This window comes from Panthera onca, chromosome B4 (genome assembly GCF_046562875.1).
Source record: "Panthera onca isolate mPanOnc1 chromosome B4, mPanOnc1 haplotype 2, whole genome shotgun sequence".
Taxonomy (NCBI): Eukaryota; Metazoa; Chordata; class Mammalia; order Carnivora; family Felidae; genus Panthera; species Panthera onca.
This window is the reverse complement of record NC_138345.1, coordinates 40,931,578-40,946,624: the sequence shown is the minus strand read 5'-3', so window position 1 is coordinate 40,946,624 and position 15,047 is coordinate 40,931,578. Positions and strand designations below refer to the sequence as shown.

Here is a 15,047-nt window from a genome sequence, read left to right as displayed (position 1 = left end):
AGATCAAGATTTGCATCCTCTTCCTACCGAGCCAGCCAGGCACCCCAGCCCTTCATATTACAAGCATCCATCCCTCACCATTTGTTTCAACATTTATTTATTTTTGAGAGACAGAGAAAGACAGAGAGCGAGCAGGGGAGGGGCAGAGAGAGAGAGGAAGACACAGAATCTGAAGCAGGCTTCAGGCTCTGAGCTGTCAGCACAGAGGCCAACACAGGGCCATCGGGGCTCTAACTCACAAGCCATGAGATCATGACCTGAGCCGAAGTCAGTTGCTGCACCGACTGAGCCACCCAGGTTCCCCAAACCAGAATTTATTGAACAAATTAATATATTTTTCAAAATTTAAAGTAAATACACATTTATCCTAAACAATTAAAGAAACTCTCTTTTTGCACCAGGCTACATATAATGGCTTTGACAATTGACACAGACTATTAAAAATTCCTTGTAACACTAAAAATTAGGACATTAAAGTTATTAATTGTGAATACTATTAATTGTGCAACTCTTTTTTTTATTAAAAAATTTTTGTGTTTATTTTTGAGGGAGAGACAGAGAGCTAGCAGGGGAGAGGCAGAGAGAGAGGGAGACACAGAATGTGAAGCAGGCTCCAGGCTCTGAGCTGTCAGCACAGAGCCCAACATGGGGCTCGAACTCACAAACCGTGAAATCATGACCTGAGCTGAAATCAGTGTTTGACGGACTGAGCCACTCAGGCGCGACGAATTGTGCAACTCTTAACATTGCTACCACTTACTGAATGCTTCATATATGGTAAGCACTTTTTTCTTCAGAAGCTGGAGGATGGGGTGGAGTGAAGTCAGCCGGAGAGAGGTGGGAGGCATCTGAGCTCCACTGTCATCTACAGATGCCCTACTCTTGGGATCAAAGAGGGGAGGCCAGGGAGAGCCAGGGAGTGTGGAGTCTAAGGTGTGGGGTCAGCTGGAAGATCAAGGGGAGAGGGAACCAGGAGCTCTGATTCCAAGTCACAAAGACCTAGGACCTCACCCTCCAGTCTCCCTGCGTTTCTAGCAACCTCAGTAGATGGAGGACCTTGGGCCTGGATGGTGTATAGTGAAGGTCATTGTGCCTATAGGATATTTGGGTGAACGTTGTAGCCTTGTTGTGGGATTCATCTGGGAGAGACCCTGCACAAATGGGGGTGGCATGAAATACCCAGAGTCAGAGTGTGGTGTCTGACTCAAGGGGATGGATAGAAAAGTGGCAGTGTGTCTGTCATAGCAAAATGGGCCCTTGGACTGAAGTTGGGGCTCGGGGGTTTCAGCTGGCGGTGCAGAGAACATGCCTTGTGTGTCCCCAGGCCTCGGTTTTCTCTGAGACTTCGCCTCAGGTCATGATCTCACCGTTTGTGAGTTTGAGCCCTGTGTCGGGCTCTGTGCTGACAGCTCGGAGCCTGGAGTCTGCTTCGGATTCTGTGTCTCCCTCTCTCTCTGCCTCTCCCCCACTAGCTCTCTGTCTCTCTCTCAAAATTAAACATAAAAAAATTTTAAATAAAAAAAAGAATCACACGATTAATCTATAAAACAAGGTGCTGCAGCAGATTATGTCTAAGGTCAATTTGGATTGATGTATCAGAGTATTTGGGAAAGGGGGCACTGAGAATATACTGGTAATACCTGATCCAGGTATCAGTGATTTTCACGAATCTCATCAAGCCTCATGACAGCATTTTTCCCATGTAGGTGGGCTAGGCATTGTTACTGTCAATAAAGGAGGCTTGGTGGAGAGTTTGCGTTTGTTTGTTTGTTTGTTTGTTTTTTTTTTTTTTTTTTTTTTTTTTGCGGCAGAGCCACATCAGCGCCTGGGGGGTCCCAGCCCCGCAGAGAGTGAATGAGCACCAGATTGGGGGTGGGGGTGGGTGGGGTGGGTGGGTATCAGGGCCCCAGTGAGGGCAGAAAACTAGGGTTTGGGTTTACTCCAAGTTTGAGTTTGGGTCGGAGGGGTAAATTCCCAAGAAAGCAAGAGATTTGGGGTGTCGGTGGAGAACTCTGGGGCTAAGGGAAGAGTTCTTAAGGAACACCGAGTACCTGTCATGGATCAGATGCTTACCTGTCCTGTCTCAGTCATTCCTTACAGTAACCCCATGAGCTAGGTGCTCTCTCTCCATTTCACAAACTGGAAAACAGACCCACAGAGTGTTGGTTATTTGTCCCAGACCACCCAGCTCAAAGGCAGAGGATTCTGAACTGAAACCCAGTGAATTTGACTCCAAAGCCCTGAATCGTTCCAGTGCTGTTCACGTGGGGAAGGCCGGGTGACTGGGTGAGGAGGGAGGGGCTTATCGCGCCGTGGCGGGGGGGGGGGGGGGGGGGGGAGGGAGGGGGTCGGGAGGGGTCCGATTGGTGGGTTGCGGGCACCAGGCTGCTGGATCCGGGACTCTGGCGCCTCTGACTGAGCTACGAAGGGTTAAAGACCTTCGCCCCCTCCTCCCGCCTCCTCCTGTCTCCTCCCCCAGGCTCTTCCTGTCCCGAAGTTGCAACACCCCATCTGCCACTCTCCCTTCCCTTCTACCTCCACTCTCCTTTCTGCTTTAGTTTTCTCCCAGTTCTCTGGACTCGGGCTCCGGCTCTGGCCTTCGGGGTGTGAGGTCCCTGGGATCAGGCGGTGACCTTCACCCCAACCCTATCCCGCTCAGCTTCCCTCCCCGGGGCGCGGGCTCTTCTTGGGACCTCCCGACCCCGCGCATCCCGGACTCCGGTCGCCGCCGCCGCCGCCGCCACTGCCTGAGCCCTGATGGGGGAGTGAGAAGCCACAACTGGCCGGACATGGGCCTCCCCACCGTGCCTGGCCTGCTGCAGCCACTGGTAAGACCCGGGACGAGGGCCTAGTGGGCTGGGGGCGGGGGAGGGGGGGGGAAGGGCGCCGCCCCGCCGGAGTGGGCCCTCGCCCCGGGCCCCGACCTTCGGCCGGCGTGGCCCAGCTTCAAACTCGGCCAGAGTTCGGGTTTCCCATTCTGAGGTCTGCTCTGAGTCGGAGGCAAGGCCGAGGGTGAAAGGGAACCCGAGGACAGCCAAGGAAATTTGCTGGGCTTTGGGGTGGCCGGGAATGTGGGGGCAGGTGATCCCAGGAGGCGGGGCGCATTTCGGAAGGGTAAGGAAAGGAGTGGAAGAAGGACGTTTCGTCCTCTCGGAGTCCAGATGATTCAGAGTTCTGTCCTCGGGTCAGCTGGCCAGCCGGTGTGTGTGGGGTGGGAGAGGTGAGGCTGCCCGTGGGCCCTGGCTGAACAAACCTTGGCAGGGTGTAGGAGTTGGATGCTAGTGAAGGGGGAAACTGAGTCCGGGAATGGAGATGGGCTGGTGGGTAAGTTTGGGATGCTGTGTGTGTGTGCCCGTGTGGAGAGGGGGTATTTGGGAGTGGAGTGGGAACCGGATAGGGACAGGGCAGTGGAGAGCCCCCCAGGGCCAGGACGCCCACCTGCTGGCATTCCCCACTCTCTGCTTCTGGCTCAGCTTCTAGGCTGGTGCCCTCCGTTGGACTGACTCTAGACAGCTGCCAGCGCCTCCACCTGGTCCCCGACCCTGTGGCCAGCCTTCAGCCCCCTCCCCACAGACCCAAACAACAATCTCTTCGTTTCTTCTTCCACAGATCAGTTTGGGGAAGTTAGTAGAAAGTTGTTTTCGTCACTGGAAAATGTCCCTTTCTTGTGCCTCAGCCTTGTTTCAATGTATGCTCCATCTCCCTGCATGTCCTGGAGTCAGCCTGTGCGATACCGGGAGCCCCCCACCTAGTAGAGCGGATTTTCCTGGCCTGTGGTTGGCCAGTTTCTCCTGGGTCCCTGCCTATCTCTGGCCCCCATCTTCCCCACTGTCCTCTCCTCTGGGTCTTGTCCTGTCTCTCCTAATCATTTCTTCCTTTTCTGTCAGTTTCCCTAGAAGTCTCCTTTCTGAACCTTTTTCTCTCTGGTGCCTCCCTCTCCCTCTCTTTTCTGCTGGGAGTCCACATCTCCAGACCGTGATTCCCCGTGCAGCACCTCTCTCTCAACCTGAGTTCTTACTGTTTTTCTGACTGTCTCACCTCCTGTCTCCCCAGCCTGTCTCTTGACTTCTCTCAAGCCTGTCCTTCTCCCAGGCTCCCTCAGCCCCCATCCGACTGCCTTGTCTTCTCTTCTCTCTTTGGGGGTACATCACTTGGATTCAAATCCTGGCTCCCTCACAGACTAGCTGCCCGAACTTGAGCAGGCTATGTAACCTTTCATGTCTTAGTTTCTTTATCTCTAAAATGGATATAACGATCACTACTTTCTAATGGTGTTTTGAAGATTAAATAGATTGACACACAGTTGACCCTTGAACAAACATGGGTTTGAACTGTGCACGTCCACTTATATGTGGATTTCTTTCCCATTAAATACAGTACTGTAAACATATTTTCTTTTTCTAATTTTCTTACTAACATTTCCTTTTCTCTAGCTTACTTTCTTGTAAGGACGCAGCATATAATACACGTAACACACAAAGTATGTGTTCATCAATTGTTGATGTTATCGGTAAGGCTTCCAGTAAACAGTAGGCTATTAAGTTTTGGGGGGAGTCAAAAGTTATACATGGATCTGTGATTAAGTGGGGGGGTGCCGATGCTCCTAATCTCTGCATTGTTCAAGGGTCTACTGCGTGTTAGATCTTCAAAGTATTAAGTGCTGGGTCTGTGCTAGACATTATTTTAAGTGCTGGGGTGACAGCAGTGAACGAAATCTCTGCCCCCATGGAGTCTACATTCTAGTAGAAGAATAAGGTCTAGCAAATAGAAAGCACTCAGTAAGCGATAGATTTGTTTTGTTAGTATAGTAGGGATTACTCGGTGGCTCCTGTGCTTGGAAGACAGAGGAGGCCTGAAGAGATAAAGGGAAGTGCCTGGTGGCAGGGGCGGAAGATGGCAGGTGGGAGGTTGGCTGTGAAGGGACCCAAATTCAGCTTGGAGCTGGAGGGGAAAGAGAAGGAATGAAAGGCCTGAGCTGTTTTCAACTGCTCACCAGTCACTGGGCAATACCCAATGCACCAGAGTATACGTGTGGGTGTGTGTGTGGGAGGTAGTGGAGAAGAATACAGGAGAGAGTGTGGCAAAGCTCCTAGGATTTTGCTGTTCTCAAAGAGCTTGCAGTCTGGGAGCCAAGATGGCTTACAGCAAAAAAATGAGCTCAGAACAGTCTGGGGAGAATATCCACAAAAGCGTTTTGATGTGGTGCCCTGGGACACGGATGGGAGGCAGGACCAGGGAAGGGAATGAGCATCATCCAGCTGCTTTTTCTTGCTTAGCTGGCCTCATGTCTGGTGTCTCTGCCCCAGGAACCCCTCCTGCATAGACTGCAGAGCCTACAATGAATGGATTGTCTCTGACCTGGCTGAGAGCTTGATAGCATGAGTGGCGTGAATTCACTAGGTCCCTAGCAGCTATATGGGACCTGGTGCCCATGTGATGCTCCCTAACTCTATGGAATGACTCGAGGAACAGGCATTGGTAAGATGGAATGAGGAAGGGAAAGCCTCATAGAAAAGTGGATTTGGAGTTGAGATTCAAAGTCACTGACTGGCAGCGTGGCTAGAAAGAAGGGAGACTGGTTTGAGGGAGAGTAGGGGAATGGAGAGGTGGGATATTGTGTTGGGGATGGTGGTGGCAGGAAGCTGAACACCTTGACTGGAGATGGAAGGACCATGTTGAGGAACAAGAAGATGTGAGAATGAGAAAATTGGAGGGAGTGGGGGCGGGGATGAAGAGAGACTTTGAATGTAGTCCCAAGTAGAGGAATTCGAGGAATTCATTCATTCATTCATTCATTCATTCATTCATTCAGAAGCAGTTCTCTGAAAGACCCATGGCAGCTGGGAGTGTGTTCAGAATAGCAGTGAGGTACCTCTGCAAGTACTCACACAGGGAAGGAGTGACTTGTGTGGAACTGATGTTCAAGGTCAGGTTCTGGAGAAGAAGATTCCCACACATGTGGGTGCAAGTTGAAGCATGAACACAGATAAAGTGCGTAGGATGGATTGGAGCAGGAAAGAGGCTGGTGGCTGGGCCATCAGCTGGAAGACAGTTGCAGTAATGTGAGCGTGAGGCAACCCATGGTTATGGACAGGACTGAGAGATCACGGAAGACGGACTGGTGAGATAAACTGACAGGCTGGATGGCCGCAGGATCGGGACGGGGGACCTTGAGGAGAGAAGGGTGGCAAAGCTCTCACACTGTGGGTGCTGAGAAGTTGGTGGTGTGACATTTGTCTAGACCAAGAGGTTGATGAACTGGGTTTGGGGCATGTTGAGGGTCCGGGAACAGCTAAATGAAGTGCGTACCTAACAGACTAGAGCAGGGCTTCTCAAACTCTTATCTGCCTTCGGATCATTCACCAGTGATACTCAAAAGGGAGTGTGCGTGTGTGTGCATGTGTGTGGGAAGGGGTGGGCATAGTTTGACCACTCTCCCCTGGCGATGAGTATGTTCCTTCATGGGAGCCCTGACTCTTCTATTTCCCTCTCTGGGAATCACTGGCTTTGACTGGAGTGGAAGACAGATGAGCCGTTAGATTGGCCAATCAATGATTATTCTGCTCCTTTGGTTTTGGGGGCTGAGAAGATACCCAGGACCATAAGACACTATCTCTGACCACACACACTCTTTCTGATCGCTCATCTCATAAGAGTTTATGGTCCTTTCGGGGAGATCATATCTACACGCTCAGGATAATTATAGTATAATAAGATCCCAAAGTAGATATAGTTAATTCCTGTTATTGGACTTCACAGGGGGCTGGGCATCTAATGAGCTCAAGAGGAGGAAGTGGCATTAATGGAGGGCTTCAGCAGAGGGAGGTGGGATCTCAACCGAGCTCTTGGAGGAGAAGCTGTCATAAGCTCCCCGAAGATTGACATTAAAAGAACAAACACATTTTAATTTTGTGAACAAATTAATGCAGGGGAAGGGCACAGCTAGGTCATGAGGTGCCGGGTCAGGGTTAGACCACAGGGTCGCTCTGCTCTCATCCTCTCCGCCCCTTCTGCAGCCCTGGTACAGGAAGTCTCACTTTAAAGTCTCCCCAAGCGGAAGTTGTGGGGGAGTTGGAGGGGTGCTGGGCCACCCCCTCAACTGTCTCTCCCCAGGCACCTCCCAGCTTCCTGCCCTTCCCCTGCTCCAGGCGACAGGTGCAGGCTGGCTAGGGTCTTTGCTCTCAGAGCTCACCTCCTAATTCAGCTGCAAGGTGCAGCTGCTAAGAAGGACATGCTCCCCAGAGCCAGCTGGTGCCGACTGGTGGGGGCCTGAGGCCCTGGCTAGGAGGGGTCAAGAGCAGACTGGCTGGGGCACTGCTGGGGACTATGAAAGACCTGGGAAATAGTGCTGGCTGGCTGTCTTACATCCCTTCTTGCCTGCCTCCTTACTCCTGGAAGTGGGCGTTCAGGGCTCTGGAGTTTTTCCTGTGCTGCCAGTAGACTTGCAGGGAGGGGCTGTGGAGACTCAGAACTGGCCTTATTTCCTAAGGATTGTTTGGGGACCCCAGGGAGGTCCCCAAACCCAATCCAACTGGCCAGAATCAGTCAGGCTGTGGGAATGCAGTGAACCCCGGGTGGGAGGGCAGCCTTAGTTTACTTCCTTTTGGAACTGGGGGGTGTCAGGGGCCTCCTGGGAGAATCCAGGGAAAGGGCTGGTCGGTTGGGGACTGGTTGGATGGGGAGGAGGAGCCCGGGTGAGGCCTGGTCTAAAGGAAGGATGCTGAGGGGCGGAGAAAGAGCTGAGTGGCCCCTCAGTGGGGGTGGGTAGTGACCTGCTGGGAGGAAGCCAGGGGTTGAGGAGACTTCCCTTTGGGATGGATTGGGAGAGGGGGCCATTTCCTGAAATATGCGGGCCAAGTGGGACAGGGGTCTGTTGCCGACTCTTTTGAAGGGGAGGGTGGCGGGGGGAGGAAGTGTGCTCCGAGTGGGGGTTGGAAGGAGAGCCTGGCCCACAGGACAAAGGGCTCAGATGGGGTTCTCATTGCTGGCTGGTCCCTTCAGCCTTCGTGCTGACTCATGACCCTTGAGGAGCTGGGGAAGCTGCTGGTTCTATCTCCCTTCCCCTAGATGCCCTCCCTCCCTGGCCTGAGTCACTGGGCGGAGTTGCTGGGAAAAGATTTCTCTTTCCCGGATCTGACTTAACCCCCAAAGTGCTGGAGACGCAGGGGGATGCTAGGCTTGAGAAAGCCTCTCTCCCTCCCTCCCTCCGTCCTTCCTTGGAAGTTTACTCCTCACAGGCCTGTGGTCCCTGAAAGGCTCCCCACCAATGCTGTGGGGGGTGGGGGGGGGCAGAACTGGATCCCCCAGTTTTTCTTCCTGACTTTGTCTCTGCCGGTTGGCTTTGCTCCTGCAGGAGGGGGCCCTGCATGGAATTTCAAGTGCCAGTAACCTTGGGTCCTGAGAGCTCTTCGGGGAAAGGAACCACAATTTCAGGATTGGGAAGTTCTTCCCATAACCACCCTGAATTATTCCTGTGGCCCTGGACGCCCCAGTCTTGTTCAGGGGAGACGGCATGGTCCAGTGGCTCAGGGAGGGGACTGCTCTCTGAGTAGGGGAGCGCAGCCGTGCCTTGGCCGCTGCTCTATTTCTCAGTGTGGCTTCTGATTGTGGCTGAGGCTCCAGCTTCCAGGCTGCAGTGTCTCCCAGAGGGTGACTCAGGGCAAGCACGACCTGCCTGCCTGCCTACCGGTCTGTGGGCTGCTGTGCTGTCCTGTCTCGGACTGGGGTTTCTGTGATCAGATTAGTCTGTTTTTCTCCAATTTTAACACACTTTGAGGACATCCTCTTATCTTTACATAAAGCAGCTCTTATAGCAGAGGAAAAAAAAAGAAAATCAAGACCCAGGGAAAGCCAGAAAGAGGCTGATTAAGAGATCAAGGAAAAAAGTCTAGGCTGGAGCTCAACACTGACTCCTGGCTTTGCTGTCCCTGGCTCTGAAGCCAGAACTGGGCAAGTGATTCAGCTGCTGAGGGCTTGCCCTGAGGCTGTAAAAGGTGCCTCTCAGAATGCCCCTGTGTGCAAAGGGCATCAGGACTCCGGCCCATCCTCAGCTTCTGACTTGATGGTCACCTGAGCCCGATCACCAGCCTCTGGATACATACATGTTGTATGTAACCTACATGCCTTTTTCCAATCCTGCCTGGACCTAAACTTTGTCAATCTCCTACCTCATTCCCACCCTGAAGCTTTCCCTTTCACTGCCCTCCCCGTTTGCCCTGGCCAACCTGGGTCATTTGTGCAGATTTAGTGGTGGAAGGGGATGCAGCATGAGGTCTGAGGGCAGAATCCTGAGTGAGGTTTTGATACAGATTTATGAAGAAACTCTTCCTTTTGCCCACTCCCTACAAATGGTGCCCACAGAAACATCACTTACTTCCACTCCAATCTGATTTTATTTATTTTTAAAGTTTTATTTATTTATTTGTTTATTTATTTATTTGTTTATTTTGAAAGAGAGAGAGAGAGAGCGCAAATAGGGGAGGGGCAGAGAGAGAGGAAGAGAGAATCCCAGCTAAGCGGGCTCCATTGCTGTCAGTGCAAAGCAGATATGGGGCATGAACCGTGAGATCATGAGCCGAAACCAAGAGTCTAGTTGGACGCTTTTAACCAACTGAGCCACCCAGGTGCCCCCTCCAATCTGATTTTATAAACATACCCTTTCTACTGGAATTACGCAATCCAGGAAAGTGCACAGATCCTAACTGCTCACCTCTGTGGATGTTTACAAAGTGAACACACTGTGAACATAGCACCCAGAAGGAGGAACACCACTTTAATATCCTTAAGGCTCCTTGTTGGAAGTAAGGGCCCCAATTGAGGTAACCAGTTCCCAATCAAAAAAAAAAAACATTCCTTAAACACCCGCCCTGTGTCCAGCACTGTTAACTGCTATGGGGAAATAAGGATAAAATACAGTCCAGGCCTGGGGTCTGCTAGTCTTAACTCGGAGGGACAAAAAAATTAGTACACAGAACAACTAGAGAAGAATTAAGCACTAGATCACATGGGGCCAGCTATCTAAGCTTAGAGGAAGGATATCCAGTGTGAGCAGGAATGGCCCCGGGGCAATGTTCCACTGAGAAAGGACTTGAGCTGGGAAGGCTTTGAACTTGCTACCTCTAGGGTTCCCACCCTCCCTCTCCTGATAGGATCTCCTCTGTCTGATTCTTCCCCAGGTGCTTCTGGCTCTGTTGGTGGAAATATACCCATTAAGGGTTACTGGACTGGTCCCTCACCTCAGGGACCGGGAGAAGAGAGCTATTCCGTGTCCCCAAGGAAAATATATTCACCCTCAAGATAATTCCATTTGCTGTACGAAGTGCCACAAAGGTAGGAGAAAGTGGGAACAGTGAATCACCTCAGTTACAGGGTCCTGCTTCTTCCTTTGCTTTTTTCCAGATATTCTAGAACTTGGGGATCTCTGACCTCCAGGCTCCTAACTTTGCTGCCTCTTCTGGGCTGGGATTTTCTCCCTTCTTTCCTCTCTTACAGACTTCAGAGGGGTGGCCCTGGCTATTCTCTCTAGCATAGGGTTCCTTCCTTGAGTTCCCACTGCAACCTAACTGATCCCCCATCACAGGGACCTACCTGTACAATGACTGTGCCGGCCCAGGGCTGGACACGGACTGCAGAGAATGTGAAAACGGCACATTTACTGCTTCAGAGAACTACCTCAGACAGTGCCTTAGCTGCTCCAAATGCCGAAAAGGTGAGTCTCAGGAGGTGGCGAGGGCTCTAAATGGAACGTCAGGCGGATGTGTTAGAGCAGTGGGCTCGCCTGTCTGTGTGTGAGGGCAAACACAGGAATGTGCATGCATAATTGAGTGCAGGGGTGTGGGCGTGTGTACAGAGAAAGACACACACGGTGGGGGGGGGGGTGGGTTGTGCTCACACCCTGTCTCCTTCCCCCTCCAGAAATGTACCAGGTGGAGATATCTCCTTGCACAGTGTACCGGGACACCGTGTGTGGCTGCAGGAAGAACCAGTACCGGTATTACTGGAGTGAAACCCATTTCCAGTGCCTAAACTGCAGCCTCTGCCTCAACGGCACGGTGCAGATCTCCTGTGAGCACAGCTCTCCATAGCCCGGCCCCACTCCCCGCCCCAGGGTGGGCCCTGTCTCAGGAGAAAGGCCTCTGCCTTTCTGTACCCCAGCCCCCTGACCCCACACTTCCTCTCCTTCCCATTCCCGAAGTCTGTGGGACCATTCTGGCCATCTGCCCCCTGCCCCTCCTAGCTTTCCCTGTGGTCCTTGGTGCAGGGTGCCCCTCCTCTAGCTGGATTGTATCTCTCCCCACAGGCAAGGAGACACAGAATACTGTATGCACCTGCCACGCGGGGTTCTTTCTAAGAGGGAATGAATGCGTCTCTTGTGTTAAGTGAGTATCTCCCTGGCTGCTGGGCACTGGATCGGGTGAGGGAGCTTGGGGTGGGGCGGCGAATGGGGTGACTGCAGGTGAGAGCCACCAGCAGGGCAAGAGAAACAGCCCAGGATGCTCTGGTTCTTACTGACTGGTTGACTCTTGGTGTCAAAACACCAGACAGTCCTTCTTCCTGCCCTCCCGACCCCCCGCCAGAATTGTTCCTAAAATCTGAAGAAGTCTTTGGGAATAGAGGCTCATACTCCACGGACTTGCAGTTCTTTGAACTTCGACATTTGGATTTTGGGGTGACAGGGTCTACTACATATAGTTCATGGATTCTAGGATGCACATTTTCATGTCTCTGAAATCAGACTGCATCTTACAATTGATGATGTATCATGGTTTAACTGGCAGCTCTGTGTGTGTTTGTAGTATGTAAACGATGGTGCTTTTTAGTGATGGCATCTTTGAGGCAGTATGGTGTTTCTTCCCCAGTCTCTGTTCAGGCCTCCTCACGTCTTTTGGCTCCACAGGGTCTGTTCTTGCATACTTGCTTGCAAAGAAGGAACTCTGAGGGCTCTACAAGTTCAAATCTCAGCCTAGCCACTTATGTGTGACCTTGGGCAAGTTACTTAACATCTCTGAACCTTAGTTTTCTTACCTTTAAAGTAAGGATAATGACATCCACTTGGCAAAGCTGTACAGCTATAAAGTAACACCAAACTATTTGTTTTCTTTTTCTACTAAGTGTCTTTTCTCCTTCAAAGAGCTTTTACATTCATTCCATGTGGTTCTCACTGTGAGTTTGTGAGGTCGCCTCTTCCTGCGGAGCATTGACCTTCCCAAGTTCCTTCTAGCCCCCCATGGAGTTCTCATTACTCCTGCTGCCCAGTGACAGCTTCCAGCGGGGGAAAGATGTTCTTGTTCTAGAGTGTTCTCTGGCTGCCCCCCAAAATAAGTCTTTTTAAAATTTTCACATGCATGTTTGACCCCTCTTTCCACAAAGTCAGGGATTGTCACTAGCAATGTCATCTCAAGAAAAAGCTCTCCAACCTCTCTTTGCCATGGGATTCTCACAACAGTTCAGTGACAGCCACCATTTATGGAGTGCTTCCTATATGCCAGGCATAATGATCTCACTTCTCAATTCTGACAGGTGGGTAAGAGTCTTACTTTACTGATGAGCAAACTGAGGCTTACAGGTTAAATGACTTGCTTGGAGTCACAGTGCCAGCCAACGAATGGACTGGAATTCACACCCTGCCCCTTACTGCTTTGAATTAGTTCTTTCTACACAGCCTCTTTGAGATGACTTCCAATTCTAAAAGGAAATGATTTTGTGATTGGCTTGCGTTTCATTCCTCTGAGTCAGGAGAGGTTTAATTTCCATTATTTCAAGAGATAGCTAAAATGTTTGCAAAGCAAAGAAATTTCCAACAGTGTGGAGTTTTCTTCTTTTTCCTTTTTCCCCTGTCTTCCTCTTGTGGGAGGGCCCCTATGTACCTGTGCGATCTCTTCTTTCAGCTGTAAGAAAAACACAGAGTGTACGAAGTTGTGCGTACCCATCGTGGAAACTGTTAAGGACCCTCAGGACCCAGGTGAGGAGAAATAACCCGCTTCCCACGCTCACCTGCCCTCTCCTAATCCTCGCCCCTCCACCTACCCAGCCAGCCCTGCCCTTCCTGCTTCCCTTCTCCTCTCACCACAATCTGCCTCGCCTCCAGGCACCACAGTGCTGCTGCCTCTCGTGATCTTCTTCGGCATTTGCGTTTTATCCTTCTCCATTGGTTTAATGTGCCGCTACCAACGGCGGAAGTCCAAGCTCTTCTCCATTGGTGAGTGGGGCCCTTGGGAGGGGAAAGCTTGCTGCTGGGGGATGTGGGAGGGGGTTGAGTGGGTGAGAGGGATCAGCATGGAGGGAAATGAGGAGTGTCCCCTTAGCTTGCTGCTGAGGACCCCATTGGCAGGAGGTGGCCCTGATGGCTTGGTGAGAGGTCACAATGCATCAGTAGGTCTCTTGTCCCTGGGGCCACTTTGGCCCTGAAGCATGTCACCACAAGTCCCCAGGGCCAGCCCCGGTATGGGCGCCAGGGCTGAGAGAGGAAGTGAAATTTGTGACGCTTGGTTTCTTTTTTCTCAGTTTGTGGGAAATCAACACCTACAAAAGAGGTAAGATGAAACCAGGAACCTACCCCCAGTCTTTCCCGCTGATTGTCCATTACAATCTTGTAATACCTAAATGACCCTCGGTCACCCCTAATTCCAACCCGCCTCCAGAAATAAAGAAGGTTCGGGCTGTTTGTCCTCTCCTCCACTAACGCTGTGCCTTCTCTCTTTCAGGGAGAGCCTCAGCCCCTGGCCACAGGTCCAGGCTTCAGTCCCATCCCCAGCCCCACCTTCACCCCCAGCCCCACCTTCACCCCCAGCCCCACCTTCACTCCCAGCCCCACCTTCACTCATAGTGACTGGGCTAATTTGAGGGCTGCATCCGTCTCCAGAGAGATGGCTCCACCCTACCAGGGGGCTGGCCCCATCCTCTCCGCGGCTCCAGCCTCCAGCCCCATCTCCACCCCAGTTCAGAAGTGGGAGGACAGCACCCACACTCAACGCCCAGAAGGTGAGCTCCTTGCAGGGGCAGGTGGGTGGAGCTCCTGGAGGGCGCGTGCGCGCGAAGGGACGGGCGGGGCCACCTCCGCGGCCAGAGGCTAACGGCCGGGCTTCCTCGCAGCGGATCCCGCTGACCCGGCGACGCTGTACGCGGTGGTGGACGGCGTGCCCCCGTCGCGCTGGAAGGAGTTCGTGCGGCGGCTGGGGCTGAGCGAGCACGAGATCGAGCGGCTGGAGCTGCAGAACGGGCGCTGCCTGCGCGAGGCGCACTACAGCATGCTGGCGGCCTGGCGGCGACGCACGCCACGACGCGAAGCCACGCTGGAGCTGCTGGGCCGCGTGCTCCGCGAAATGGACCTGCTTGGCTGCCTGGAGGACATCGAGGAGGCGCTGTGCGCCCCCGCCTCCCTGTCGCCCGCGCCCCGCCTCCTCCGGTGAGGCCACGCCCCGCCCCGTGAGGGGCCTGCTCTGAGGACCGCTGCCTACAGGCGGGGTGGCCCAGAAGGACGGTGCGAGGTGCCCTCCGGATCCCCTCTTTCTGGACAAGGGACACGAAGGGGCAGGCAGGAGCTGGCAGCCACCTACTTGGTGCTACTCCCTCAGTGTACACAGAATTTTCTCCGTTTTCGGAACACTGCCGGAGGGTCAGCCTTGTGTGTGTGACAGATGTGTGCGTGTGATCCTGAGAGAGGCTGAGTGTGCCAGGAGCCCCAACTTGCGGTTGTAGAGATGAGGGGCGCCATGCCTCATCACCCACTTTGGGTTTGGAAAACCCAGCAACGCAGCTTCGGGGCCTCTGGGTGATCCCTGGGCCGTGGTCACAGTAGATAAGCAATCTTTTTTATCAATTATGTTACACTAATAGAAACTGGGCACGCCTCTGCCCCCTGCCTGGACAAGCACAGGGTGAGCTGACCTGTCCGAAGGCAGGGGCAGGCACAGAACAATGGGGCGGCCAGCTGGAGCTGGAGCTGTGGACTTTTGTAAATACACTAAAACTCTGGAATTAAAGCTCTGCTCCCGGACGGGGTGGTCCTTCTGAGTGGTGGGTGTGGGAGGCTGGGGCAGAGACTGCGA

At 52.7% G+C, this 15,047-nt stretch overlaps 1 protein-coding gene and 1 long non-coding RNA gene across 2 annotated transcripts; one reads left to right on the top strand and one right to left on the bottom strand.

Moving 5' to 3' along the window:
• The first annotated feature begins 2,391 nt into the window (after positions 1–2,391).
• TNFRSF1A (TNF receptor superfamily member 1A) lies at positions 2,392–14,995 on the top strand. The gene is made up of 10 exons (XM_060658630.2): positions 2,392–2,828; positions 10,176–10,329; positions 10,580–10,708; positions 10,915–11,064; positions 11,300–11,378; positions 12,888–12,961; positions 13,088–13,198; positions 13,504–13,532; positions 13,704–13,980; positions 14,092–14,995. Exons 1-10 carry the CDS (start codon positions 2,790–2,792, stop codon positions 14,406–14,408), a joined length of 1,359 nt encoding a protein of 452 aa, XP_060514613.1. The 5' UTR covers positions 2,392–2,789; the 3' UTR covers positions 14,409–14,995.
• Positions 11,499–13,168, bottom strand: LOC132694842 (uncharacterized). The gene is made up of 2 exons (XR_009617491.1): positions 13,067–13,168; positions 11,499–12,887 (listed from the first exon to the last, which is right to left on the bottom strand). It is a non-coding gene; the product is annotated as an uncharacterized LOC132694842 (long non-coding RNA).
• Positions 14,996–15,047: the final 52 nt, after the last annotated feature.

What these genes read in the sequence shown, in the direction of transcription:
- TNFRSF1A (XM_060658630.2), top strand. Translation starts at nt 2,790, where the DNA reads ATGGGCCTCCCCACCGTGCCTGGCCTGCTGCAGCCACTG. An exon ending in CTGGCCTGCTGCAGCCACTG is followed by an intron (nt 2,829 to 10,175) that starts GTAAGACCCGGG and finishes ATTCTTCCCCAG; the next exon opens with GTGCTTCTGGCTCTGTTGGT. An exon ending in CCACACTCAACGCCCAGAAG is followed by an intron (nt 13,981 to 14,091) that starts GTGAGCTCCTTG and finishes GCTTCCTCGCAG; the next exon opens with CGGATCCCGCTGACCCGGCG.